Raw genomic sequence first — 27,980 nt, forward strand, 5'->3', positions numbered from 1 at the left:
TTCCCCTTTCTCTCCCGCCACCAAAATCTGCTCCAGAGGATCTCCATTGTGCAAGCAAATCAATAGCATTGGTAACAACCCTTAGTGCCAGCATCTAAGCCTGTATACTCCATCTGTAAAATGGGAATACAGTGGTATCTTGGAACTTGAATGACTCCGTTCTCAAACGTTTTGGCTCCCGAACACCCGAAACTCAGAGGTAAGTGCTCTGGCTTTCAAACGTTCCTCAGAATACAAACGTCCGGCGCTGATTCCAGTGTACAAAAACCTAGCTGTTGGCCAATTGGAACTCAAACGTTTTGGAAGCTGAACAGTCTTCGGGAATGGATTACGTTCGAGTTCTGAGGTATCACTGTAACTGTTACTTAATTCCCATGGTTGCTGTTAGCTTGAAGGGTTGAAAAGGAGCATAAAGCACCCCACCCTTTATAAGAGAACTCTGTAAGTAACATCATCAGTAGACAAAGGCAAGGCAAATGCAGCTACACCATGCAGGCCCCGTCAGCATTAAATACATTTGTAATAGGACACAACTCATACCATCATTTTGAACAAAGCAGTAGAATCCAGTCATATTGCAAGGGAGTTTTATTTGAAAAACCATAAAGTTTGAAAAATACGTTCAATTTCTCAGGGGAAATAAAAGCTTATATAAAATGAACAAAAATATTTGGTACAAATATTCATAAAAGGGTTGTGAAAAACAGTTACAGTTCTACCACTGTGATTCTCCCCACTCCATCAGTCAACTATTAAAGGAAATTAGCATGGAAAGCATTGCTTGGATTTTTTTTTTAAAAATTCATTATGCACCTGAAATATTTATTAAAGGTGATTGAACATTTTAAATAAGACATGAACTGTAAAGAACCGTCATAGCAACCTCTTTCAGATTTCAAATCTCCAAAGGAAGGCAGAATGATCAAGCATTTCTTGCATTCTCGAAGCAAGAAAAGCATGGGGTGTGTGGAATCTCTCTCTCTCTTGTGAGTGGCCAAAAAGAAGAATTCAGATCAATAAATAGGTCCAATATCAACCCTAAAGATCCCCATCATTTGGAATGGAGTACCAGAGTCCTCTTTTCTGTGCTGCAAACGCAAAGGAGGTGCTTTCAACGCTGACACCCAACATCTACACATTGCAATGTGAGGAGAAACAACTCGGGCGCAAAACAAGGCCCGCAAGTCACCACTTGGGAATATCCAGAAGCTCAGCGTGCAAAAACACTCCGCATTCCAGAAGGTGGAGGTTCCTCTCCTTTCCAAGATTCTGTTCTGAAACCGTAACAGTCTCCATAAAGATGCACTTGCCCCACCTGGGTGATCAGTTGCTGTTCCTTTGTGGGATGGGGAGATTTTCATGAAGGTACTTCATACTTCCTTGCTCAGAGAAATCGGAAACGATGTGATTCTCCCCTCTTAGCAGCCACTTTGTGGTCAACAGCCCCTCAATTCCAACTGGCCCACGGGCATGGATGCGTGATGTACTGATGCCAACCTCAGCCCCTGTGTGCAGAGAATAGAACAACTGGGTTGAAGAGGGCAGGAAGGAAATTCTCCAGCCTAATGGCACAAGTCAAGTTGACCACACCTCGTTCACCCATATTTCAAGATCCCCCCCAACTTTCTCTCATCCTTCTTGCACTGCATTTGAGCTCTGGAGCTGCCAATTTGCTCCTTCACCTTCATGAGGTTTAGACAACTAAGGATTTGCGGTTTCATCTTCTGGTGCAGCCCCACAATGAATGCTTGAAGGAAAGCAGCTAATTCCTCAGTGCCCACCAAGTAATTTATCTTAAGGGTTTTTTCTCGCAGAATTGCCACATTGTGCGGGACTTAATGCAGAGTTTGCTCACAGACCTGCGCTTTACCCATATGCAAATATATATGTTGCCATAGATTACTCCAAGCGGCAGTCACTTGTTCGTCACTGACTGCCTCAGCTGAATCTCTCCTACAGTACATCTCTATAATAATAATAATAATAATAATAATAATAATAATAATAATAATTTATTATTTATACCCCGCCCATCTGGCTGGGTTTCCCCAGCCACTCTGGGCAGCTTCCAACTGAATATTAAAAACAGTACAGCATCAGACATTAAAAACTTCCCTAAAGAGGGCTGCCTTCAGTTGTCTTTTAAAAGTAAAATAGTTGTTTATTGCTTTGACATCTGCTAGGAGGGCGTTCCACAGGGCAGGCGCCACTACCGAGAAGGCCCTCTGCCTGGTTCCCTGTAACCTTACTTCTCGCAATGAGGGAACTGCCAGAAGGCCCTCGGCGCTGGATCTCAGTGTCCGGGCTGAACGATGGGGGTGGAGATGCTCCTTCAGGTATTAATAAAATTATAACATGTCCATCTGACTGGGTTGCGCCAGCCACTTTAGGTAGTTTCCAACATAATATCTAAACATCAAGCATTATAAATTTTCTGATACAGGGCTGCCTTCAGATGTGTTCTAAAAGTCAGATCGTTATTTATCTCCTTGGCATCTGTTGGCAGGGAGTTCCACAGGGCAGGTGCCACCACTGAGAAGGCCCTTTACCTGGTTCCCTGTAAGTTCACTTCTTGCAGTGAGGAAACTGCCAGAAGGCCCTCGGAGCTGGACCTCAGTATCTGGGCTGAACAATGGGGGTGGAGAAGCTCCTTAAGGTAAACTGGGCTGAGATCGTTTAGGGCTTTAAAGGTCAGCATCAACACTCTGAGTTGTGCTCAGAATCGTCCTTTGAATTAGGCCAGTCTTCCCCAATTCTGGGTTCCCAGATGTTGTTGGACTACAACTCCCATCATGCCTGACCAAGGGTCATGCTGGCTGGGAATGATGGAGACTGTAGTCCAACAACATCTGGAGATCCAAGGTTGGAGAAGGCCATTCTCTACATTGTCATAAATGCTCTTGTATATGGTAGCCTCTACCTCCAACTCTCCCTTTGAGATGGCCTGGATCTCTCTAATTCTAAAATACTCCAAAGCTTTAAAAAGAAGTTCCAAGTAAATCTCCTTAAATATTCTTAACTTTAAAGGTGACCATGTGTCCTCCTTGAACACTCTCAACCTCACGCAAAATGTGTAACTTGGCCACCAGCGGCACAGGGCACCCATCGTGCTCCCTTACCTAGCCCAAAGCGATAGCCATCCGAGAAGCGGGTGCTGGCGTTCCAGAACACACAGGCACTGTCCAGGTGCTGGAGGAAGAACTCTGCTGTTTTCTCTGGGGGTGACAAAAGGATTTTTTTAAAACACAACTGCTTTACAATAGAACTGTGCCAAATGTGGGCTGAAACAGAATGGTCACTTGTTTAGTCAAGGCCTTTTAGAATATTTTTTTTTATACCACTGCTGCCTTTTATTATATTTAAAATGCTTGTTGATGCTTTGTTGTTAACCAGTCTGTGTTGCAAAGGTGGGCAGGATAGAAGCTTGAGTATGAATAAATTTTATATTATGTGTCTTTGCAAGGGACACTTGCAACAAACGAAGCTGCTGTGTAGAATGCTCCTGCTCAAGGTTCCAGCCAGTCATGGCTTGTTGCAGGATATTCTATCCCATTTTCCCACTGCTTTTCTCATGTTCATTCCTCATTGGAGCTTTTGCTCCCTTCCTCCTGGCTGGTCCTGTTTTGACTACTTAAGACGGGCACTCAGATGAGAGGCAGGACTGAGATTTGGATATGCTTTGCGGTTCAGACTGTGGGAAGTCGTAAAATCAAAATTACAATTTGGAAGGCAATTTGATTTTTTTTTATCTTAGTTTTTTATTATTGGATTATGATTTGATATGTTAATTGGTTGTTTTTTATTGGAAAATTAAACGCTCTAACAAAAAAAAAAGAGAGAAAAAGACGGGCACTCAGAAAATGAGCTTGCCATTCATTTATATTGTTCTTCTTCTCCGTAGAAAAGTAAATGTTAACAGCAGGGAGCTGAACACTCAACAAGAACAAGCAGTTTTAGAAACGAGGGAACAAGATACCAGCAAAATTTGCAATGTTACTTTTAGAGAGTGCTTTTTTTCTTAAAAAATGTTTAGGGGTACTCTCATTTTGACTCAAGAAAACCACCCTTTTATAGTTCAAATCGGGAAAAATAAATACAGTATATGGACAAAAGTACAAAGATTCACAAAATGTTTAGGGGCATGCGTCCCCCCAGAAAAAAGCACTGCTTTTAGAACATGGAAGTTGTTGCAGTTTCTTGAATGTTGATGGAACCCGAACAGCAATTTGGACATAGCCAGTGGGATTTGTGACTCAGCCCTCCCCCCAGTCCCAAAATATCCACTGTTGGAGGCAGTATGCCTCTGTATACCAGATGGTGGGTATCACAAGTGGACAGAGTGCTATTACACTGATGTCCTGCTTGCAGGCTTTCTACAGGCATATGGTTGGCTACTGTGAGAACAGGATGCTGGACTAGATGGGCCTTTGGACTGATACAGTGTGACTCCTTATGTTCTTAGTGTGTGCTCCTCTTGCACTGTTCTGGTAACTCCAGCCACACAACAGAAACCCAGGCCACAGCTCCTCCCCACACCTGCAGCAGTGTCTGGGAAGGGCAATACAGGCAGGGGAAGGAGATGTGGCTTGGACTCCTCCAATGTGGTCCAGATCACCAGATGTTTGTTCCTAGAGCAGCAAAGGAAGAGACACACATTGTGGAGGGTGCCAGGCCCTAGAAAGGTAACTTCAGAAAAAAGCCCCTCAGAGTTCCAACTGAGGCAATCCTGGAGCCCCCAAATGCAGAAATGCAGAAAGAAAGGAATGTAAATGCACACAAGACATTAGACTGGCCACCAACCATTCTCTGTGATGATTACATCTGTGTGGGAGCTCCCATATTTGTGGATGTGTTCAATAGCATCCTGTGCGCTGTCCACCACTTCAATGCAGCACTCCAGGTCCCCATATTCCGTGCGGAGTGATTTCACCTCCGAGGGGCTGAATGTCAGGTAGGAGGCAAACTTGGGGCCAGCGTGAACCTTCACCTGATGGAAGAACAAAACGTTTTCACTCACATTCCTCCTCCAAGCTTCTATGCAAAGAGGCAAGCCAAACAATGCGCAGGCGGGCCATTGCTCAGCGATAAGCTCGCACACTGTTGCCCACATGAAAGATCCCCGGCCCAAACCCTGGGATCTCCAGGAAAAAGGCCTCTTGTCTGAAACTCCAGAGAGCTGTTGATATTCAGAGTGCAGTCAATACAGAGCTAGACAATCGGCATAAGGGAGTTTCCTATGTCCCTTCCTTTGTACTTTTGAAGGAAATTATCTTCCATTCTCTAGCACTTTCGTCACAGTAGCCTACTGCCAGTCCCATCCTGTTTTATGGGCTTGGTGGCTGAATCTCATTCAATCCTGTTGTTCAAAGCTCTCAGGCTTCAAGTTAGTGGAGAAAGCACGTTCACAAGCCAACCCCAAGTCCTCCTTCAAGAATGCCCAACGCAGCAACTGACCTCTCACTATCTTTTAAGTTCTGCCCATCCCTACTACAGAAGAACAGCAAGCAGAAGATTCCAATCTCCAAGAAGCTTGGACTAAGATAACTTCAACAGGAACCTGCCATCCATATATGCTTGTCTTCTATGGCTCTTCAGCCTAGGCAGAGGTGCAGCGCAGATGCCTTCCAGGACCTTGGCACCAAGATGCATAATTAGAAACGTGGCTCCAAGTGCAATGTATGCTCAGGACAAGCCACACACTACTATAAAAACAAGGCTGCTACATAAATAAATCTGTATCATGCTGCAGCTGGAGCAGACCAACACTCCTCAAGGTTTACATCTGCAGCATCCATTCTTAGCTGGCATCTCACTGAGCAGAAACTCATGGCAGCCACTCTCTCACGTTCAGCCTGTTCCAGCCATCTTTACTTACCTGTTCCACTCGCAGCATGTCAATGATCTGGTCAAAGACGGGAGTTCTCAGCAAGTCCCGGTGTATTAAGAGAGTCTCGAGCGCATTGCAGGCTGCAGGATATTCACACTTTGAGTCTCTCACTGGATGAAGGACAAACTGTTGGTTACAAAGGTGCTGCACAGATATTGGGCATGCAGGATCTATACTGGGGTTTTGTTTTTTACTAGAATCCACCAACTGTAGCCAATTGCTTAGGGAGGGGAGCTAGTCATCTATTGCACCCCATGAACTGGGATTGCCTGTGGACAAAGGTACAAATATACATCCAAGTTACTAAAGATCAGGGATTCTAACAGCCTAGTTTAGGAAGCAAAACTCTTTTCTTGCTACTTATGCTAAAAGAATTAGGAGTCAGAAACTGCCATTACCCTACTGAAAATTATTCTCTGATCTACCAGTAGATCCCAATCTGACTTCCGTCCCTCCCCCTGCTGTAGAGCATCTGAAATAAATAGGTTAAGGAGGAGCATGTTGATTATCTCTGCCCTCTCATACCGATTACTTAGCCCAAACCCTTTTAAGAAGAAGAAAAATCTCTGTCCTCTCATCTCACCTATTCTGGTGACCTTCTCCACACTGGCCTCCAAGTCCACATACACGTGACAAATTCCTTCACTGTGGCCCATCACTGGGATTCCTCTAGCAGATTTCTGGATATCCCGAACCAACTGAGACGAGCCACGGGGGATGATCAAATCTATCAGCTTGTCTAAACGGCAAAGGTCTTCCACCTCCTCCCTGGTATTCACCTGTAAAGACCACGCCAGGAGTTATAGAGGTTGCCCATGGAAGAATAAACACAGTATGGGACAAAACAGAGAATACATACCCAACAGAAGGGAAACTGCCCAGCTATTTGGGCACAATTGATTGTGTGTGTGTGTGTGTGTGTGTGTGTACACAACAGAAAATAAGTAGCTTGTCAAAGCACCTGGTCAGAAGGTAACAAATCCCAAAGCAGCCCAGTAACATTCATGGGGCGATCGCCTGGAAATAGCTCTGAATGGATCACAATTCCAAATTACAGACATTTCCAGGATCCCTGCCCAGTCCCAAAGAACTGCCTGCCATGTGTGAACTCAAAAAATAAAAGATTTGTTTTAGGTACTCAACACAAAGAATCACCAACCAACCTGAAGCAAGATTTAAGCAGCCTAACACATTTCAATTAAAAATGCATCTTCCTCTTTTCATAAAAGGGGGGGGGGGATACTTTAATGAAATTCTTTCTGCCAAGGTTCTCTTTCAGGCACCATTAACCGTTATTTCTTTTTAACTCAGAATATGTGGAACTTTAATTTTTTTCATTCAGTAATATATCAGGTTCTGACCCCCCTTTGATGCTGCCCTCCCATCCTGCGTTTTGTCACCACGGTGCTGCCCCCTCCCCGCTTTCTGCTCATAGGCACTTACCAGCTGCACCGCGTCCTTCACCCCATGGATGGAAAGGGCTTCTTGAGTCAGATGGTGAAGGATTTGGTTGCTGCGCGATGCCTCTTTCCCTCCTTTCAGCAGTAAGCCATTTCCACTGGCAATGGCCAAAGCAGATACCTGCCAGAAAGAAGGGAGTGCGACGAAGACAAGCATGAAAGAACACATTTATAACCATAGCAGCACCTAACAATTATAATGTATTGTGAGAGTGCTGTGAACCATTTCTGATTTAACAATAATAAATGTAAAAAGGTAAAGGTAAAGATACCCCTGCCCATACGGGCCAGTCGTGACTGACTCTAGGGTTGTGCGCTCATCTCGCTCAAGAGGCCGAGAACCGGCGCCGTCCGCAGACACTTCCGGGTCACGTGGCCAGCGTGACGAAGCTGCTCTGGCGAGCCAGCACCAGTGCCGCACACGGAAACGCCGTTTACCTTCCCGCTATAAAGCGGTACCTATTTATCTACTTGCACTTAGGGGTGCTTTTGAACTGCTAGGTGGGCAGGAGCTGGGGCCGAACGACGGGAGCTCACCCCGCCGTGGGGATTCGAACCGCCGACCTTACGATCAGCAAGTCCTAGGCACTGAGGTTTTACCCACAGCGCCACCCGCGTTATAATAATAAATGTACAGTGCCATATTTCATAGGCAGCCAATGTTGTGTCCTACACTGCTCAACTACAATAACCATCAGGCCCAGTCAGCATAGCCAATGCTCAGGGATGTTGGGATTTCCAGTCCAACAACACCTAGAGGACAATGCAGTGGCTACTCTTACTTATACCTCTTATTTTGAATCTACATTCCCCTTGTCCCTTTCTTCCTCTCCTCACCACCATTCCCTCACATTTTGACAATATAAAACACTGAATGGGTTATGGTCCCATCAAGCTCAGATCTGTCACTTTGCTGTATTTCAATAGTAATGCTTCCAAGGTTGCAATGCTGCGTGTTTTTCTGCTAAAGCTTTGTTTTTGGAAGGTCGTAATTAATGGTGGGTATGCAATATATCTGGCTGGGAAGCAGAAGAGTTGCTATGACTATGTCCCTTTGGAACTCCTGATCAAACTTCAAGGAAAGATGCATAGCTCCAGAGGCTACTCAGGCTGCGCAACTTTTTAAAAGGACCCAATGGAGGACACTATACAAAATAAAGGACAAACTATCAAGCCGGCTACAACACATTCACATCCTAACCACAACACACAAACCGCAATTGGCAACACTTTCAGTACTAATTATTTCCCTCCCCGGGGGAGCAAGGTGGGGAAATCCACAATCAGAGACCTTCACAGCTCATAGCAAGTTATATTTGCTTTCTTTCTCAGGTGACTTCTTCACACACCTGGGGGAGACAATCGGGCCGGGATTCAAAAATCACTAATAAGACCCCAATAGGCACAGTCACTTGCTCCAGCTCCAAATCCTTCGCTACACGTGTTCTTCGAAGGACACGGCCAACACTATCTTGTGACGATGCTGCAATCTGTCGCAGCCCAATGGCCAAACTATTCAGCTTGGAGGTTGACAGGCTGAGTCTCTTCAACAAAGGAAGGGCCAGTCTTCCTGAAATGGAAGCAGAAGCCAGCAAGTCAGACTTCATTTAATGAATGATTAGAATGAAGCAACAGAAATGAAGACTTCAATCTGAACACTGAGTCAGCAGATGGAAGTAAAAACTTAATTTGAAAAAAATCAATACAAAGGTGACAATGTTCAGTACAATCAAAGAACTTATCACATTATCCTTTCCTGCAATCTGTGTTTCGGCTGGTCTAATGAAACATATGAATGGCTTTATGTAGAAAAAAAGATCCCTGGGTTTGCATCCATGGAGAAGTCATAGGCTTTTATGGAATAGGAAAAGCCTTTGTGACCTTGTTGCAAGACCTTCACCTGGTTCCTTTAGACAACTGTGAAACTAGGCTGTCTAAAGATTTTGGCTAGAAAGATTTCTTTTCTGTTTTGAAGCTGAAGTAACCCCTTGGGTAGCATGAACAACAAAGGTGCTCAGGTGAAACAAAAACAAAGTCTCAATGTTAAAGGAACATTTGGCCAAAGGCTTTCTAAGATTTCTTCATCTTATCTTTGTAGTCTGTTGAAGTAATAAATGGCAGCCTCAGACATCTCCAGCATCACCCGCTTGGCCTGATGAGAAATTGTTCTCACCACATACCCAACACGGACTCCACCTGCCTTACCTTTATGCTCAGCTTCTTCCAAATCTTTTTTGTTGGCCTGAAGAATCTCTTCTCGCTGGTCTGTCAGAAGGTCAGCAAGATGATAGATGATCTCTGCTCTCTGTAGTAAAATAGACAGGGAACCACCATCAGGCATTTGATTGTGACCAGCTCTCTGGTCACCATATTGACATAGGAGATGTTGTTAGCTCCTTCAAACCCACAGCCCAATCTCTCACTGAGTTGCGAGGCTCTTTAGTTTATCTCCAAGACTGCTCATCTATTCTTCAGTCAAGCTGCTGGATAGGTATCCTTGCCAGTTCAGTTTGCAACTCAATTTATTCCCCCTGGAGCACCTGCTCTACAAAAACCAACCTCCCCTCCCTTGTCCCCACATCCTAACCATAGTAGAAGGTGCCACATGCTCCAAGTGGACTTCAGGTTTCAAAGCCTAGATCCTGCTGCTTGAGCTATGACGTAGATCAGCCTTCCTGATGTTTTGGACTATAACTCCCATAATCCCTGACCATTGGGCCATGCTAGCTGGGACTGATGGAGTTGGGAGTCCAAAATATCTGCAACTTGGGGGAAGATTAATCTAGGCTATGAAGATCCCACGGAACATGCTTCATGAATAAGGCATGCACAACTCTCAGCCTGTACTACTCTTGTGGTCCCTTCCTTTTATTTTATTTTATTGGTTTTAATTCATTTTGTTACATCCAACATTAAAACAAGTGAAAAAATAAACATACATAACACATACATACAAAAAAGGAGTACATAAATAAAAGAAATAATAATAAAAAAACAAAAGAAAAAACATCTCCTAACATAAAACACCAACTAATTAACTTACATTAACTAAATAACTAAATAACACACAACATTAATTGACTTCCCTTCATCTCGGTTTCAGAATATATTATATGATTTTTTATCTGCAGTTTCTTTTCCTCAAAAGATTCTTTACGTCACAAGTGTTACGTCACACCTACTGTGATTTTTAGATTTTTTACCTCTGTTTCCATATATGTCATAAATTTATTCCATTCTTTATTAAACTTTATGTCTTTTTGATTTCTTATTTTCTGTGTCATTTTTGCCAGTTCTAAATAATCAAATAGTTTGGTTTGCCATTCGTTTATAGTTGGGATTTTTAATGTCTTCCAATTCTGCGCTATTAGAGTTCTGGCAGCCACTGTCGCATACTGAAAGAGTGTGTGGTCTTCCTTTTTGATTTCCTCCCCAATTATCCCCAGCAGAAAGGCTTCGGGTTTTTTTATAAAGGTATATTTGAGGATTTTTTTTAATTCATTGTAAATAGATTCCCAGAATTTTTTGATAGGCTCACACAACCACCACATATGATAGAAATCGCCCTCCTTGATCTTGCACTACCAACATAATTTATCACCAGTTTTATATATTTTTTCCAATTTTACGGGCGTTACATACCACCTGTACATCATTTTATACATATTTTCCCTGAGTGTTGTGCATGCCGAGAATCTCATGCCTTTATTCCATAATGCCTTCCATTTATCAAACTCTATGTTATGTCCGAAGTCCATTGCCCATCTGATCATTACCTCCTTTACTTCTTCATCTTTGGTGTCCCATTCAAGTAACAGGCTATACATTTTCGATAGGAGTTTTGTTTTACTTTCTAGTATGTGTGGTCCCTTCCAATTCTATGATTCTAAGCCAAACAAGATTCCAAGAGCCACATTATCATGACCCACTAGGAGCTTGACAATCACAGTTTTGAAGTCCAAGGCAGGCAAAAAAGGCAGGAATTTTATTGAGCTACTGACGGCCAGAGGGATGCATTTAGCTCAGCAGGTCTTAAAAAATAGCAGGCCTGTTCTGTATTATATAGTATATGTACTCTTTGACACAGATGTTTCATGACTGTGTCAAATTGCATGCTTGCAGAAGTGAAACTCAATGTACTTGATCAGTCTTAATAATAGTAAATAAAGCTTGATTTTGAAAACAACTAGTGCAGATTTCCAAAGTATCCTTTCTACCTATTATATGGGAAAACTTGAACCTTCAACATTTGTGCAAGCTGTTCATCTCAGTCGGGGGCTATTGCCTTTTTTTGCATTTACTACAAATGCCCTGTATGTGCTCTCAAGGCTGTAATATACATTATGTGACTGACTGGGCTGGTTACCTGTTCAGGCTGAAGTGCTGCCAAACTCCTGCCTCCTGTTCGAGCCATTTCAGCCTGCTGTTCCACGGTTGGGCCTTTAAAAAATAAAAAAGCAGAGGGTGGTTACATACTAACTCTCATCACACTAATTCTGGCCACCACATACTCAATACAGAATATTTAGAAGAGTTTATTTTTGCTTCTCCCACTCTTGAATCAAAACATGGCTGAACACGCCACCCCACAAGTCCAGAGAAAAGGGTGCACATTGGAGAAGCAACATTTACCCCCTAAATGTTTAGCAGGACAACCCCTAAAGTGGCCTTAAACACCCTTCTGTCTCATACAACAAAAGCATAAATAGTTTCATCCTCACAGTTCTTTTGTGGTTTTTATTCTACAGCTGAAGTAACCAGCTGCCTCCAGCCTCCCCAAAATTCTGCACCATGAGTGTCATTCTTTGTTCCCCACAAATTATGGACCTGACCATGCTAACCTACCTGCAGGCTTCACCTCTGAAAAAAACGTGCCCACTTTCTTCCCTTCCACAATGTCTGTGATGACATGGCCAGAGATCTTGGGATGAGTTCCATTGGCAATCACTACCGAGGTACCTCCCTGGAGAGCCCACAGGGCAGCTTTCACCTGCAAATGAAGAATATTTTTAAACGCGTGTTTTCAAACAAAAGAGCATTGTTGTTTGCTGTAATTTCTGGTAGGAGTGTAAAAACTCTTTTAAGGATCAACACTTTTTCAAGACATAAAAAACAGAGGTAACTTTCCCCATTAGCCAGGAATGGGGAATCTGTGATCTTCCAGATGTGTTGTTGGACTCTAACCCCCAACAGCATCACTAATGGTCAGGGATGATGGGAGTTGTAGTCTGGAGGGCCACAGGTTTCTGCCATAAGCAGCTCGTAGTTTATCTGACAGGCATGGCATAGGATGCAACAGAAAAGTGTTTTTATAAAATAAATCTAGAAAATTAACATGTTTGTTATAAAGGCTAAATGGGGTCTTAAGATGGTAAATGGACACAATCACAACAAAATAGTGAGGAGCTTGACCAACCTTGGCTTCCATGCCTCCCATTCCCACCCGTGATTTGGTTCCAAACGTCACAGACTGCTGGTCTCCAGGATAAAATATGTCTATGAGCTTTGCATCATCTGAGCCTGGGGGGCTATCAAAGAGTCCTGAAATGGAACGGTGGGAATGAGCTACCGGAACATACCTTCAATATCATTATGGTTGTAAAACAATGCGCATACATTTGTAAAATAAATCTTTCAGACAAGAAAAGAAAAAAGACTGAGGTAACTGGATCCTCTGAACCATAGGGACTGCATTGCTAGTATCGAGTCATCCATTTGGACCGTAAGCTATCACACTAAGGGATAGCCAGAGTCAGAATTTAGAAGCAAAAGGCAGAATATGATACCTCAGGTCAAGTGATCTGGGAAGAGGTGAATCCATTTCTAAGCTCTAAGAAACTGTCAGCAGTCCCAAGACAAATAATGTATACTCTGCTCCTCTGTTTCTAACCAGCATGAATAAAGCAATGACTAATCCCTTCTCCTTTAAAGGTGCGCACTGTGAATATTGCAGTGTTCTGGCTGACTACAATTAGCCTCACAGTCAATTCCCTAAATTTCCTCTTCCTGAACCGCAGCGCAGAAAAGGATCACAAAGCTGCATTGGCCATTTAGCCAGAAACAGAACAACTCTCGTACCCTCAACATCCGAAAGAACAATCAGCAAGTCGGTCTTCATTTCCACAGCCAGACGGGCTGCTAAACTGTCGTTGTCCTTCACACTGATTACCTGGAACACACATTGTAAAAGTCAGCAATACTAGCCAGGCGAGAGCTAACCCAATGCCCAAGCAATTCATAGAAAAGCAAAGCAACAGGAGATGGTTAGGAGTCGTACTACCAGCCTCGAGTCGACAGCTAGCCTCGCAAGCAACACCAAATAGCCAGATCTACTACATCTACAAGGAGCAAGTCACCTTGGAGAATCCAGAGCGTTATGACGTTAGCGTGCACTACAGCCCGGAGTCAGCGTGTTAGCGGGTCCACGAGCGAGCGAGCAACCACCACCCACTGCAATGCGCTACCCACGTTTACCCCCTGAAGATCACTGTTTGGCTCTGGGGGAGGAACCACAGCATCGTTGGTGTTGATTATGGGGACAATGTTCATCCGCAACAGTTCGTGCAGCGTCCCGTTTAAATTCCGACGCTTCTGCTCGTCGTGGAAATCCAAGTTGGTGACTAAAATCTGGAAGGAAGAAAAGAACTGCTCTGACAAAAATTATCCACTATCAGTTTCGGCATGAAGAGGGCCGCCAAGCGTGCAAGTTACAAACGAACTAGCTAAATTCTTACAACAAAGGAAATGGAAGTTCTGTTAAGTCAAAGCAAACAAAGCGAGGGGTCGATGTACAAACCACTTCAGATGTAAAAGGTCGGCTAGCCTGTTGTGAAATCTGAAATGCAATTATCATGGCCTTATTGGGGGGAGGAAAGGGGGAGTATTAAGTTGGGCAAAGCAAAGGAAGGGATGGAGGGGTAAGGTGTTGGCATGTACTGAACTGGGGGCCCCTAGCGTTGGAATAGGCTTCCTGGCAAATAGCATGAAAGAGAGTCCTCTTTCAGGAGTCAAGAGAGAACTTGCATGGTGCCCAAGGCAGCTGATGTACAAAGTTCCCTACCTGGGCTGCACAGATGCTGTACTGTGTGAACATGGCCTCATAGAGAGCCATCAGCCCGCTCTGACCGGCAGCTGCACAGGCTCGAGCCTCCAGCACGGGAATCGCCTGCAAAGATTAGAGAAGAAGTCAGCCAGGAACAGTGGTTTCTGCACCACCACCGAAAAACCCAGGTCGCTCTCCCACTTGCTTACCATGTCCTTGAGCTGGTTCTGCCCTGAGTGGAGAGCCTGCCTCACACTCTGAGAGAGCAAGATCTCATGACGCAGCCGCTGCTTCCCAAAGGCCACAGCCCCGCTGGTGACGATCATCATCTCCCGGCCCTGGTTTTGCAACATGGAGACCTGCAGGCCCGAGAGAAGCAACTCTTAGTCGAATTTAAAGCCATCTTACCTTGCTTCCAATTTTTAGACGCTGTTGCGATCATTCTGTAGGGAAACATTTCTCCAAAGCAGTAAGAATGTAAGCTTTCTTGTGTTTATATAATGTTGCCTAGCACACAGGGTAACTGGGAGGGAAAAGGCCAACTCAGAGACAATCCCTACTCTTTGGAATATGTTGGGGAAATAAATATAACCACCCCTTCTCCCTATAACACCCTAGGTTTATTATCAGTTTCATGAATATGGCACTCCTGCCTCAACATGACTGCAGCAACACCTCGGTGGGAGATGTTTTGGGAGATGCATTAGTACTCTGTTACATCTTTAAAATGAGGATTATTTATTCTCCTTATGTTACTTCCACACTTTGGGGGTTGCCATCATTGCAAGATAACATAGTCAGATCCTGAGATACCGTTAGTCTTGGTGGGAGTCTCAAAAGCATTGCCTTTTAATGTTAATATTTTAATATTAATCATGTGTTTTAATATATTAAATCATATTTCTGCCCCTCCACACTCTACTGGTCATTACATTTAAGCCCTGCTTTCAACTGTTATCTGTGTATTCAAATATTCCTCTAATCCAGTGGTTCCCAATTAGCTAAGTAATGCAGATCCCCTGTTTTTCAAAAGGCAAGCCTTGGACATCTCTACTTTTGGAAATAATAATAATAATTTTATTATTTATACCCCACCCATCTGGCTAGGTTTCTCCAGCCACTCTGGGTGCTTGTTTTTATTATGTGAATGGTGCCACCATACCCTCCAACATGCCCCAGGGCCAAAATATGTCTTCTGGGCCGCACTCCTTGTGTGAGTCATGTGACCTGCGTGAGTCATGTGACCATGTGAGGGCATGGTGCCCAAAAGCAGGATGTTCTGGTCAGTTGTTGGGTATGTGCCACGGACCCCCTTAGTGTGTGTGTGGGTTTTACCACTGCTCTAATAATCCAGTCTTCTTCAGCTGATCTAAGGGTGGCGTACAACGCAAGCAAATATCCAAATTAAAACAATAAAAACAGGAAGCAAAAGAGCAGGAAACGGCAATCTTTGAAACACAGTGTGGGCTGCACATTTCTAGCAACAACCAGGATTAACTAAAAGCTAATGGCCTACCAGTGCCTGGGCATTCCAGCATAAAGTGGAGACAACTTTAACCACTGAGGTGCCTGGCAGGGTTTGGTAAGGAGAACAAGCAGCCAAATGCCCAGAGTGCCTCCCGGCCTGCTTACCTGCTCAACAATGGATGCCAGTCGCCCCAAGGCTAAGCCACATTCGTCTCCTCGAGTCACCACAGCGCTCCCCAGCTTCACCACAATCCTCTTGGCATGCTTCAGCTCGCTGCGGTGAGCAAAGGACTTGCCATGGGTTCGGCTGAGGGGCACCGTGATGAACGGGATGTTACTCCAGCCCCGAGCAGACTCATTCCTCAACACCAGGTTAGGAGCCAGTAGACCTGTGGTTGAAACACACAGCAAAGGCATTAGAGGCAAGTACATTGAACCAAAATCCCACCCCCCCCCTTTTCCAGGTCCCAGGTCTGGAGAGAGTGGGGGAGTCTGAACATATCACCTGCCTCTACCTAGTGTCCAGCTTTTAAATGAGTCAGGAAAAAACATTAGCCCAAGGAACACCTTTGCAGAGCAAAATAAGTATTCCAAGTACCACTTGACCAACTGACCAGAATATTCTGAAGTCATACTCTTGTCTCTTGGTCTCCTGGCAGTTATGTTGATACTTTAAATACCACGACCCACAGGAGACCCAACAAAAATCAAAGGGAGTGGGTCACCTTGTCATATCTCTGCCAACTGTGGCATCAGTCAGTGTTAAAGGCAAATATAATTTCCTCTACTCCGCATAACCTAAAGCTTGCATCTTGCATGCCTTATTATTATTATTATTATTATTATTATTATTATTATTATTATCCTGTCTTTTTGCCCTGACAGAACTCAAGGCAGCTTAGATACAATGATACACTTGGATACACTAAAAACATAGGAAAAAACACCATTAAAACACAATTTAACATTTATAGAATCAAAACTAGCTACATATATTTTTAGCAGTGGTATGCTTGTTTTGTTTTTTGTTTTTTTACCAGTTTATTAAAACAAAACCTTCACACTCCCTGTTGTTTATAATTGCCAGCTAACAAGCATGGTCTACATCAGCACCTAGAGGTAAGGCCCTCGTTTCCCCCTTACATACATTCTTCATTTAGCTCCCCATTTGTGTTTATGCAACATGATACTGACAGACAAATAAGGAAATGGAACTACTAACTTTATGGAAGCCATGTCCTTTTCCTTTAGGCTGAACGTCAGCCAAGACAGCTAAAGGCTTGAAGAAACTATATTTCTGCAGCAATGCTTCAACCAGCCAGTAGGGGGCAGAGTAACACAATACATTGCCAAAGCCATGCTGCTCACATTTTAGCAGTACAGTAGTAAGAATCAGGACACCTAGGTCTGGAATTTTAATTGCTGAGAAATTCCCAATTCTGCAGTATTAACAGAAAGTCCTCTACCCACAGTTGCCTCCTCCTTTTTTCTAATTAATTTTTATTGATTTTCTTTTCTCATAACAATATCTATAATCATTACATAACATTCACATTTCAGTTTTCCCCTTCCCTGTTGACCTCCCTCAACTTCCATCCCTGGTTTATTACGTCTCACGTTGCATTCTGCTGTTTATATATACTTTATATTGTCACACTGTTAAATTTCTTGTTTTATTGTAAATAAAATTGTAAATGTTTATTTAAAATGTGCCAATGAGTCTATGGGGTTATTTTTGTTTCTGCAAATATAATGTAAAAGGTTCCCATTCTTTTTCAAAGTCACTATTGTCCTTTTCACGCAATTTGCCTGTTAACTTTGCCAGCTCTGCATAGTTCATCAACTTTTCTTGCAATTGTTCCTTTTATGGTATTTCTCCAGTCTTCCAGTTCTGTGCTCTCAGAATTCTTGCTGCTGTTGTAAAGGTAAAGGTAAAGGGACCCCTGACCATTAGGTCCAGTCGTGGACGACTCTGGGGTTGCGGCGCTCATCTCGCTTTATTGGCCGAGGGAGTTGGCGTACAGCTTCCGGGTCATGTGGCCAGCATGACTAAGCCGCTTCTGGCGAACCAGAGCAGTGCACGGAAACGCCGTTTACCTTCCCGCCGGAACGGTACCTATTTATCTACTTGCACTTTGGCGTGCTTTCGAACTGCTAGGTTGGCCGGAGCAGGGACCAGAGCTCACCCCATCGCAGGGATTCAAACCGCCGACCTTCTGATCGGTAAGCCCTAGGCTCTGCAGTTTAGACCACAGCGCCTCCCGCATCCTATACGCTGCTGCTGTAGCGTATATAAACAATGTCCATTTTCTTTCGGCAGCTGTCCTAAAATTCCTATCAAAAAAGCTTCTGGTTTCTTTAACTAATGTCATTATAACATTTTTTTCAGTTCATTGTATATCAGCCCACAGTTGCCCCCCTCTGATACATACAAGGGTGAGAGCCCGCCACGTCAGTCTGCCGCCAGAATTGTCCTGAAGAACGCAAGGAAGGCAGAAGAGCAGCTCGGCACAGCATCTTGATGGAATCAACAGGGCCTGCAAGAGAACAAGGAAGCCTACATGATTCTCCATTATTCCTGTGTCCCAGGCAGTCTCCCCATGGCAAGTTGCAAGACAGCCCTGCAGCAAAGTTTAATATGTGAGAAGTGGCTCATCACTGCCACCCAGGATTTCCCTCCAGTGTTTCAGTGGAGGATTTGGGAGAAAGGTGAAAAATCTATTATGCATTGTTTTTCTTTTACAGAATGATGTGGAATGCTTTTTAAAAATAATGTTGCAGCCAGTTATGCTATTACAAAAACTCATAGAGTTAAGATTCAATGGTAGTATTGTTACTTGCAGTATTAAACAAGCAACATTCTTCAGATCTTTACACTGGGAGTGCATTTTCCAAGCGGCAGAATACAAAGCATCTTCTCCACGTATTGGGTTCAGACTATGAGTCTGCTAAACATATTGCTCCTTTGAGAAACAACAATGTACAATCCAGCCCCTGATTCTTCACTTGACTCAAATTCCTCCTAAATCAAGTTTAAAGATACACAAATACAACCAAGGACCACCGGACTAACATGAGAGGGCAGCAAGAATTTGCTTCTTTTCGCTCTTGCACACCTTCCATTTTCTGAAGGCCATGAAGCTCAGTGCAAAAGAAGCTATGGATTAGGCAGATGCTCGTTAGAGAAATAAACTTGAAATGCAATCAGTTTAAGAATGGAGGTTAAACAAAAAACAACAACAGAAATACGGGTACAGGATAGCCAATTTTCTTTACAATTACTGTGAAGCTTGCTTCTGAGTGCACATGTATATGTAGCCGGCTCCTAATTAAATGTACACAAGATAGCAACCTTATGATATATGACTATCCAAATTTATTGCTGGTCTTTATTTTAGGTATTTTCTAAGCCCTTTCTCTTAAAAATATTATTTGTTCCCGCTTCTGCAGTATAATACCAAGGCTAAGACCAGATAATAAATCTTTATTATAAAGCAGATAGTTTCACATGTTCAGTTTACTTTTAATTTCTGGCAAAAACTAAGATATACCTAGGTTAGCGTGGAACAACTTGCAGCTCCAACACTGGATACATTTGTAACTATTGTTTGAATAAAACCAAGACCTTTAAAACTCGCAAATGTAGCACCAACTGTACAATTTCAGGTGTTCAGTTACACACTATATATTTAATGTTCTTGAAATAGTTAAGTAAGTTCGAATTTGGTAAGAAAGTATTACAGTACAGTATTACAGTTCCCCCCCCCCCAAATTGCATGCATGCATACATACGGTACATACACACCAGGAAAAGTGAGAAAACTTTGGCTCCCCTCCCAGCACCACTACCAAGGACTTCCAGCATTCAGCCAGAGAACCTGCCTGTCTAACAGGGACTACACAATCTGCCAGAGATAGACACCTGGTACTGTGGGTTCAGTTTCAAACCTGCTTCAGGCAGGAATTCAATCCTTCCTGAAACTGTTGCTGCTCCATTTGCACTGGAAGAACGGCAATTCCAAAGACCCCATCCCATTCTCATTTTGACAAGAGCAATAGCAAAAAGAGGATTTCCATGTTTCTCACCCAGGCATTTCAGATGAAAAGAGTCTGGAAGCCCTTGCAGAAAAGCACTCCGATAGAAGCGCTAAGACAAGGGATAGCATCACACGATGACTCAGTGATGCTACAAGCCTCCGTTTTTGCCTTCAGCTCCCTAGCACTGGATTAGAGAAAGGAGACATATGCAGCCTGGATCCAAGTACTGTCTTTCTGAAAGCATCGATTCCAGGTGCAGAAAAGTCCCAATGTCAAATAAGGGCCTGTTCCTGCTCTTCAAGAAGAAAAGCTGGAGGCAGAGATGTGGGAGGGGGGGAAAGGGAAACCTCAGATAGAAGGAACTGCAGAAGTGTCCAGAGTCGAGAGCGTTAATTCCTGAAAATGCAGCTGAAGCCAATTACGACTCCCTGGCAGCCGCCAATCCCTGAGCTGCTGCCTGGATGAGCCACATCAGCTCCAACAGAAAGACGGGGGAGCCCTGGAAGGAGCTGATGCAACCTGACTCCCAGCAGTCAAGGCATCACCTCCTCACACCCTACAGCTCAGCGGCTGATGAAAAAGTTCCACGTTGCAGCACAAAATCCAAGTTGAAGGCTGAAATGTCAACAAGTGTTCTAGATCTCCAGTGCAGACCAGATCTGACAGCCAGTAATCAGGCTCTCTCTGCCTCTTCAAAACACACACACACACACACACACAGATTCACAGGTGTCTTCTCTCTAAGCACTTTCAACTCTGCTAAAGATGTGAAAATTGCATGCATGTTTCAAATGTGAACTACCTCTTTGAAAATATGGAAACCAGACCCTGCTTCCATGCATTTTAAAGGGGGGGGGGGGAAACATGCAGCAAAAATTTCATACCCAATATCTTACGATAAGTGTCCCAAAGCAGATTTGGTCATACCACATGCAAGGAAGGGTGACCTGGATGGAGATATTCCTTGCGCTGGTAATTATCCAGGAAGGCGAGGGAACCAGCTCTAGGAAAGTGCTGCCATAGGGACTCCAGCAACCCAGATTGAGGGCTGTCCCGTATCTTGTTAAAGCAACACCTTATGCACACCTACTCAAAAGCTAAGCCCCGTTGTGTTCAATGGAAGTTACTGCTAAGTATGTCTATATAGCTCAACAGCCTTAAGAAGCATATTATCTTTATGGCAGCCTTGACCTCAGACGTAAAACTCACCATCTAATACAGCCATGCAAAAGTGGGGTTGACATACACCTTAAGGTTTATACGGATGCCCTGCCCTATCTCCGCCATCATTCCCCTTCATATTCCATCTCTTTCATCCCCTAGAGCTCAGGGGAAGAGATGCTGCCTGGCGTACGCTTCAGCTTTAATTTCCATTTCGACACACCATTTTCTTGCTCATCGATTATAGTGCCGCCCATGTGTCCTTTCTCCAAGAGTTCCAGTGCAACCACATGCCTTGCTTTTCCACCACATAGCAGCACCATCAAATTTAAAGGACAACTTCTGTATTGCTCCTGCCCAAGAGATGGGATACGGCCTGTGTGCTTCTGCTGGCCACTGAAGTAGCGAGAAGTATAACAATCTGGCTCTACCTAGCAAAAGAAACTCAACTTGTTGTCATCATGGGCAAAAGCATGTCAGAGCTCAGCAATTCACAGAGATGTGGGAGAACGAACTGCATCTCTGGACTCTTCTATGGGTTACGCTCTCTACAGATTCTTATCCTTGTCTCTTCCCAGTTATGTTCGTGTACCGTAAAGAAAACCACTCAGAACCTAAGAGTTTCAAAATACTCTGCTTTGAGACATATGGTTTCACATGACTGCTGAAACTTTCTGTCCAGGACTGCGGTCGCTGAGCAGAACCAGGAAGAAGAAGAGGGCAGCCAGCCAAAAAAGCAGCAAATGGTTGCTAGGGGAATGCAGCATGCATAGAAACAAGGCTGAGGTCAGGAGCTCATTGATGACCCCTCAACACACCACTTTTTCCATGTGGATATAATCTCTGTAAAGGAAGTGTGTGTTCTGCAATGTACAAATTGCTGATTTTGTTGTCAGATTTACCAGAATCAGCCAGCTAATGCATGTGACAGCAGTTCAGTCCATGTAGTTAGCAAGCAGGAATAACAGGATAAGAAAGGACTGAATTATGGGATAGCACTGGCCCTCCAGTAAGGCCCAAGTGAGGAAGAAGGGAAGGGGCAAAAGTACCAGTTCCTTAGCTAGAGTTCTAAGGAGTGCTCTGTGCAGGAACAAAACCTGCATGTCGGACTGCAGAGGGAGTATGAAGAAGAGGGGCTGGCAAATGGGGACTGTGCATGCTTGGATGGGGATCTAGGGGCAGCCTTCCCCAGTCTGGTGCTCTCCAGATATTTTGGAGAACTTCCATCAGGCCTAGTTAGAATGGCCATGCTGGCTGGGGTTCATGGGAATTGTAGTTCAACACATCTGGAGGGCACCAGGCTGAGGAAGGCTCGTCTGGGGTACAGGTAAAGGTAAAGTGACCCCTGACCATTAGGTCCAGTCATGGCCGACTCTGGGGTTGCGGCGCTCATCTCGCTTTATTGGCCAAGGGAGCCAGCGTACAGCTTCCGGGTCATGTGGCCAGCATGACTAAGCCGCATGGCGAACCAGAGGAGCGCATGGAAACACGGTTTACCTTCCCGCCGGAGCAGTACCTATTTATCTACTTGCACTTTGACATGCTTTCGAACTGCTAGGTTGGCAGGAGCAGGGACCGAGCAACGGGAGCTTACCCCGTTGCGGGTATTCGAACCGCCGACCTTATGATCGGCAAGTCCTAGGCTCTGTGGTTTAACCCACAGTGCCACCTATGAAATAGCTTTTTCGTCTTCTTTTGGTCACAAGTTATCTTGTACTGACAATTCCCCCCTGTCCCCCATATTAAAGCCTCCTTAGGAAATTACCTACAAGGGGTCAGTTCAATATTTAACTATGGACCGAAGGCCGTTTTCTGATTACTCCTCAGTACATAGCTACATGTAAATCTGATTCCTTAGAGGTGAATTCCCAAGGAAACTTCGCAAGAGGAGCATGACCAGAAAAGGTTGCCATGTGATGACTTTCCCCCCCCCAAGCAACTTGTGTAGGTTTAACCTAACAGCTGGACTCTGTTGGAGGAATATGGGGGAAGATTTTTGTTCATCCTTTTCCCGTCTAGTCCATCCTTTAATTCTCCTACTCTTTGTCAGCATATGCACTTTCTCTGCCAGCTATTAATATGCACAAGTTTGAAGAAAAGAAAAAACTTTTGCACACTTTGCACAAATAGGAGGCTTCACCATCACAGGGTGTAGCAATAACAAGGTTGCCTTTAAAAAAAAGAAAGAACTAGGTATCAGAGAATTACATTTCATTCAGGATCTGAAGCAAATCATGCGACCTTAGAAAGCTCAGTAAAATATTATGCATATACCACTGGCATTAGTTGGAGACAGGATTCTGCACTGCATTCTCTATTAGCATGAACCAGTAAACCTTGTTTCGATATAGTACGTCCCTGTTTTTATTTCCAACCACTCAGCAGAAGTGAGCCTTAAGTTAGGGGTGGGGAATCTTTTAAGTCAAAGGCCACAATCCCCCAGGGGCAAATGTTTGGCTAAAGCCAAAAGCAGGTATGGCCAATTCCAAACATGGGTGGAGCCAAAGCCAGAAGTAGCTTTAGATCACCAATATACCTTCCTGCAAGATGGAAGTTATTCCAGGGAGGGGTAAAATTAAAAAACTCTCCTGGTGCTACAAGGGCAGAAGATGGCAACTCGCAATCTAATGGTATGGCAAGCTAAGGACAAATTTCAATGGCATAAAGTTGTCTCTGAGTATAATATTCTGGACAAACCTTGCTCTTAGAAGGTAATACCTTTGCTAATAGTTTCGCTAACCTTCGCTAACCTTTCCATGGTTACCTTTGATCCCTCAAGTAATGCCACATGTCTTTGTGTACCCGCTTGCACCCCAGAGAGGTCACTTCAGTGCTGCCAACGCAACAAAAACAATGTAGGAGGCAGCAGTTACAAGTTACTGGTCTCTGCAGCCACAACAGGCACTGTGATTCTCCAGCAGTCTGACTTCACCCCCAGAGGCACACTCCATTGTCTCTAGAGGCAGACGGATGCCAACACCAGCAACCCCAAGTGCAGCTATGTCTGCAAGCTTTAGAAGAAACTTTGTGTGAAGTCACAAAGCACAACCCAAGAATAGAAAGTTCATGACTGGAAACGCACTTGTGTCTTGCTTCAGTCCCAAAGTCCTACAACACTTGCTACTTTATGCAGGGCAATATAGTTGTAACAATAAACTATCTTTACAGGAGCAAGCCTCAGACTTGTCTGCTTCCACACACTCCTCTCCTCCTCTGGCATGGCCACAAGGAGAAGCTCTTGCTTCCATTTTTACTAATGGCAATCTCCACCCTCCAAGTTCCAGTCCTCATAACTACAACTCGCTGCCTTCAAAAAAACAGTAATTTCATGGTAGATGAACTATAGCTTTCAGAACATATTGTTTATTAAACCAAACCAACAACATATAACAAGTGAATGTTCATAGGCTAAAAAGAATATTCATTAGATTGCTTGTTAACTCCAGCCGTAGGTTTTCCGCTGAAATACTTACAAAATACAGAATTGTATCCACCTCAGTTTACTACTTTATTTTCAAGCTATACTGTGTGAAAAAAGCACATGGAGGTATTCAGGTATATGCATCCATTAGCTAAAAGTGCTTAATATAAATAAGGGGAGAAATATCATGTCAAGACTTACCCGTTCAGTTCTGGTTAGACTTACCGTAATTTCACTCTTAAGTCCTGAAAGCTTCCCTTGGGAAAACTTGTTTAGAGCATAACAAGTTACTGCAAATCCAGCTTGTCTAGTCTGGCAATCTGCAGTGGCCCAACCAAGCTCAACATTTCAGAGGAAAACTACTGCTCCCCCCTCACCCCACTAATTATATAGAGATCCAATCAAGCAGTTCTAAACAAGGGGAAAATTCCGGTTCAAAGGCTAGAGCTAACAAAGGCACCAAAATAAGATTTAATCTCTGCCGTTGGAAAAATTGGCTGTTTAGAAGATGCTAGAAAGACCTGGAGAAGAAAAAAGTTCCTTCTGTTGCACCACTATTATTAATAATTGCATTTAGAAGGAGAAACAAAGAGGTTTTGAAGCAGTTAAATCCCCCTCTTCCAAAAGTTCACACACTTAATTTTACTGGGTTTTTTACTGTTTTGCTTCTGTGTATTTAGCACACTAAACAAAATGAAACGCTAAGATCCTGACCAAAATTGGACGTGCATATTTTATTTATTTTTCCTGTTTAAGCTAGCCAGATATTATTAGTTTAATTTAAACTGGTTTCCTAGGATATAACCCTGCTTTTCATGCTGAAGAACCCCTATTTTTAGAAGTTCCCAAGCAACCATAATCTTAAATTGAGGAGCGTGCCAACTGAACATAAGAACTTAAGAGCCTTGCTGGATCATGCCAAAGGCCCATCTAGTTCCAGCAGGCATGCAGTTCTTTCAGTGGCCAACCAGACACCTCCGGGAAGCCCAAAAGCAGAACCTGAGCACAACTGCACTCTCCCCATCTGCAATTCCCAGCAACTTCATGCTTCTTAATTGTGCATGAAAGCTTGTATTACAGTACATACAGCCTTGCATTTAACAGCTTGCCTGGTACAAGCGCATAAGCAGCCTGGCGTGTGTGTGTGGGGGGGGGAATTGCTCCATTTCTCCTCTGCTAGCCACAGAGGAAGGAAAGTCTAGCAAGTGGGCTAGCAGAGGAGGTATAGAGTGATCCACCCCTTCTTTGGCAGCAGCCAGTTGAGAGGGGGATCTTGTCTGAACACCCAGGACCTCCAGCCACACTGCCCAGGCTTGTGCCCCATAAAGGTCACTTGGGTGTTGCTAATGCAGCAAAAAACCTTTTCTTACTAGCCTAAGAGGAGGGAGCGCAGCCAGCATGGAAATGCAGGCTACTTTTTTTTTGCAAACTAGTCATTTTTGTAAGCTTACTTACAAGACTCACAGATCTGTTCCTATTCAAGGTACCACAAAACTCACTTTTGCCATAACAGACTATGCAACTGCACATCTAGAAATGATCTCCACATCTGTATCTACTTAGGTTTACAGTTTCCACTGAGCCTTTGTTCCTATATCCTATAATAAAAGTGGCCCAAGTTGGAAAAGAGGACCTCAGGAAGGGATTTGAGGTTTTGTTTTGATAAAAGGCCTATATTCCTTTCCATACAAAGTGGTGTTTACAAGAGTCTTTCTACGTATAGCAAGTTTTGTCAGTGAGACTTTAAGCTTACATTACCTACTTAAGAGTGTCCACCCTGAACTCCTAGGCAGAATCAATTCCAGCTGATGTCCCAAATTCAATGCCTTGATTCAAGCAATCTGCAAACACATAGCTTTTCCTCTCCAGCACCCAGCAGGGGGGAAAAACCCAGAGGGGAAAAAACCACATCTTTTTTCTCCTACCCATTGTTAAATAACGACCTCTTGCCCCTCTAATCCAAAAGACAACATGATCTATAAAGATAGAGACAGAGGAGTTGAGAGTAGCACAGAGGAAAGGGTTACAGAGACAGATCTGTGTATATAAGCTTTAGAGAGATTTTAGTAACCAGCAGCAGAGCAGGGTTTGTGCAACTCATGAAAGTCAAAAGAACAGATAAAGAATACATAATTTTAAAAGCAATCTTGCCCAGAGATTGGCTGACTTGACAGTTTGGTTGTTAAAAAAATGGAAAGAAAGAAAGAAAAGAAAGAATTCCAAGGAACATCACAACTCCAAAGAAAAGTGGGAGAAAGCTCACCCTTTAAAATACCCCTCTATAAGGTTAGAACTCAGCCTCATCCAAAGGTAGGATGCAGGTGTAACAACTGCACCCGCATTTATAAACACAAGAAGAGGGCATCAGGGTTAACACAAGCATTTATGGCAAGCCTGATTGATAAACATTTTGCATCCAGAATGAGACTTTGCCCTTCACTTTATGGTAATTTTGAAGTCTGCCCTCTCACAATGAACTTATCTCAACTTCCCAAAAACGCAGAATAGCCTTTATCATGCAGGAAACATAAAAGCAGGGGTTGTGATGGGATGCAAACTGCTCTCGCAGAACCTGTGTCGCGCTTGCCTTTTCTTTCTTTAATCTAAAAAAGCATTATTCTGCACACACTTTTCTTAAAACACTGCAAGTCAGACGGCACTGCTAGACGCTTGGTGGCCTTGATCGTAACATCAATCAACTTCCGCCTAGATATATGCCAGCAGATGATTCTAGGACTGTGCGTGACACTTCACACAAGGTGGGCGCAGCACCAAGGATGCTGGGCATGATGCAAGAGGCACCGTATATGTCATCACTCTCAACAAATGACCCAAGACAGCAGCAGCCGATGGCCGGACTCTTAGAAAGGCTCTGCTGTATATTCAGCCCTCTTACGTCATACACAAAGACAATTTCCTTTATTTAAGTGCCCTGCTTTCATGCCCACAACCACCAGCAAGGGTTCAGCCCCCCCGCCCCTAACCTGCCAATGGAAGCGTGGGGGGGACGGGGCACAAATATATCTCTTTCCCACTTGGATCGCCCAGGGGGTTAAAAATGTGGGAGTGGGAATGGAGACCCTGCCCTACCTCCAGGATGGATGGCAACCGGGTGCGTCAGATCTCAGCCGGGTACATGATCAGAGCCCGACTCGCTCTCAGTGGAGGATGGGGAGACCGGGGCGATCCTGAATCCCTCCTTTGGGGCGCAGGGTCCCCATCCCCAGTTCCGCCCCCTACGAGCTCTCGCAATGGGGAGAGAGAGAAGGGATCGCTGGCCCGCTCCCCCCCAGGCTGCGCCCCCCTCCTCCGGCATCACTTACAACTCTCCGGACGAGGAGCGGAGCGGAGCGCACCCCGGACTCCCCCCAACACCGATCCGGCCGGCAGGAGCGATGTCAGCAAAGGCACTTCCGGCCAGGGACTCCGCCCCCTCCTTCCCCACCCATCCCCACTGCTTGCCTCGTGGCACCTGCCTCCCCTTAACGTGGGTGGGCTCCTTCC

General features: G+C 44.2%; 1 protein-coding gene across 8 annotated transcripts; it reads right to left on the minus strand.

Annotated features, from left to right (window-relative positions):
- Positions 1-570: 570 nt before the first annotated feature.
- ALDH18A1 (aldehyde dehydrogenase 18 family member A1) lies at positions 571-27,926 on the minus strand. 8 transcript variants are annotated; one of them, XM_083614011.1, is made up of 18 exons: positions 27,800-27,926; positions 18,289-18,393; positions 16,022-16,245; positions 14,599-14,748; positions 14,408-14,512; positions 13,822-13,974; positions 13,426-13,516; positions 12,764-12,888; positions 12,193-12,337; positions 11,714-11,787; positions 9,553-9,652; positions 8,697-8,917; positions 7,331-7,468; positions 6,471-6,666; positions 5,876-5,997; positions 4,801-4,987; positions 3,120-3,215; positions 571-1,505 (listed from the first exon to the last, which is right to left on the minus strand). In XM_083614011.1, exons 2-18 carry the CDS (start codon positions 18,371-18,373, stop codon positions 1,324-1,326), a joined length of 2,394 nt encoding a protein of 797 aa, XP_083470137.1. In that variant the 5' UTR covers positions 18,374-18,393; positions 27,800-27,926; the 3' UTR covers positions 571-1,323. The 8 variants fall into 8 exon arrangements, with proteins under 8 accessions (XP_083470137.1, XP_083470134.1, XP_083470131.1 ...); XM_083614008.1 differs by having other exon boundaries at positions 13,816-13,974; XM_083614005.1 differs by having other exon boundaries at positions 13,816-13,992.
- Positions 27,927-27,980: the final 54 nt, after the last annotated feature.

The sequence above is a fragment of the Podarcis filfolensis genome (assembly GCF_964270895.1).
Source record: "Podarcis filfolensis genome assembly, chromosome: 5".
Classification (NCBI taxonomy): domain Eukaryota; kingdom Metazoa; phylum Chordata; class Lepidosauria; order Squamata; family Lacertidae; genus Podarcis; species Podarcis filfolensis.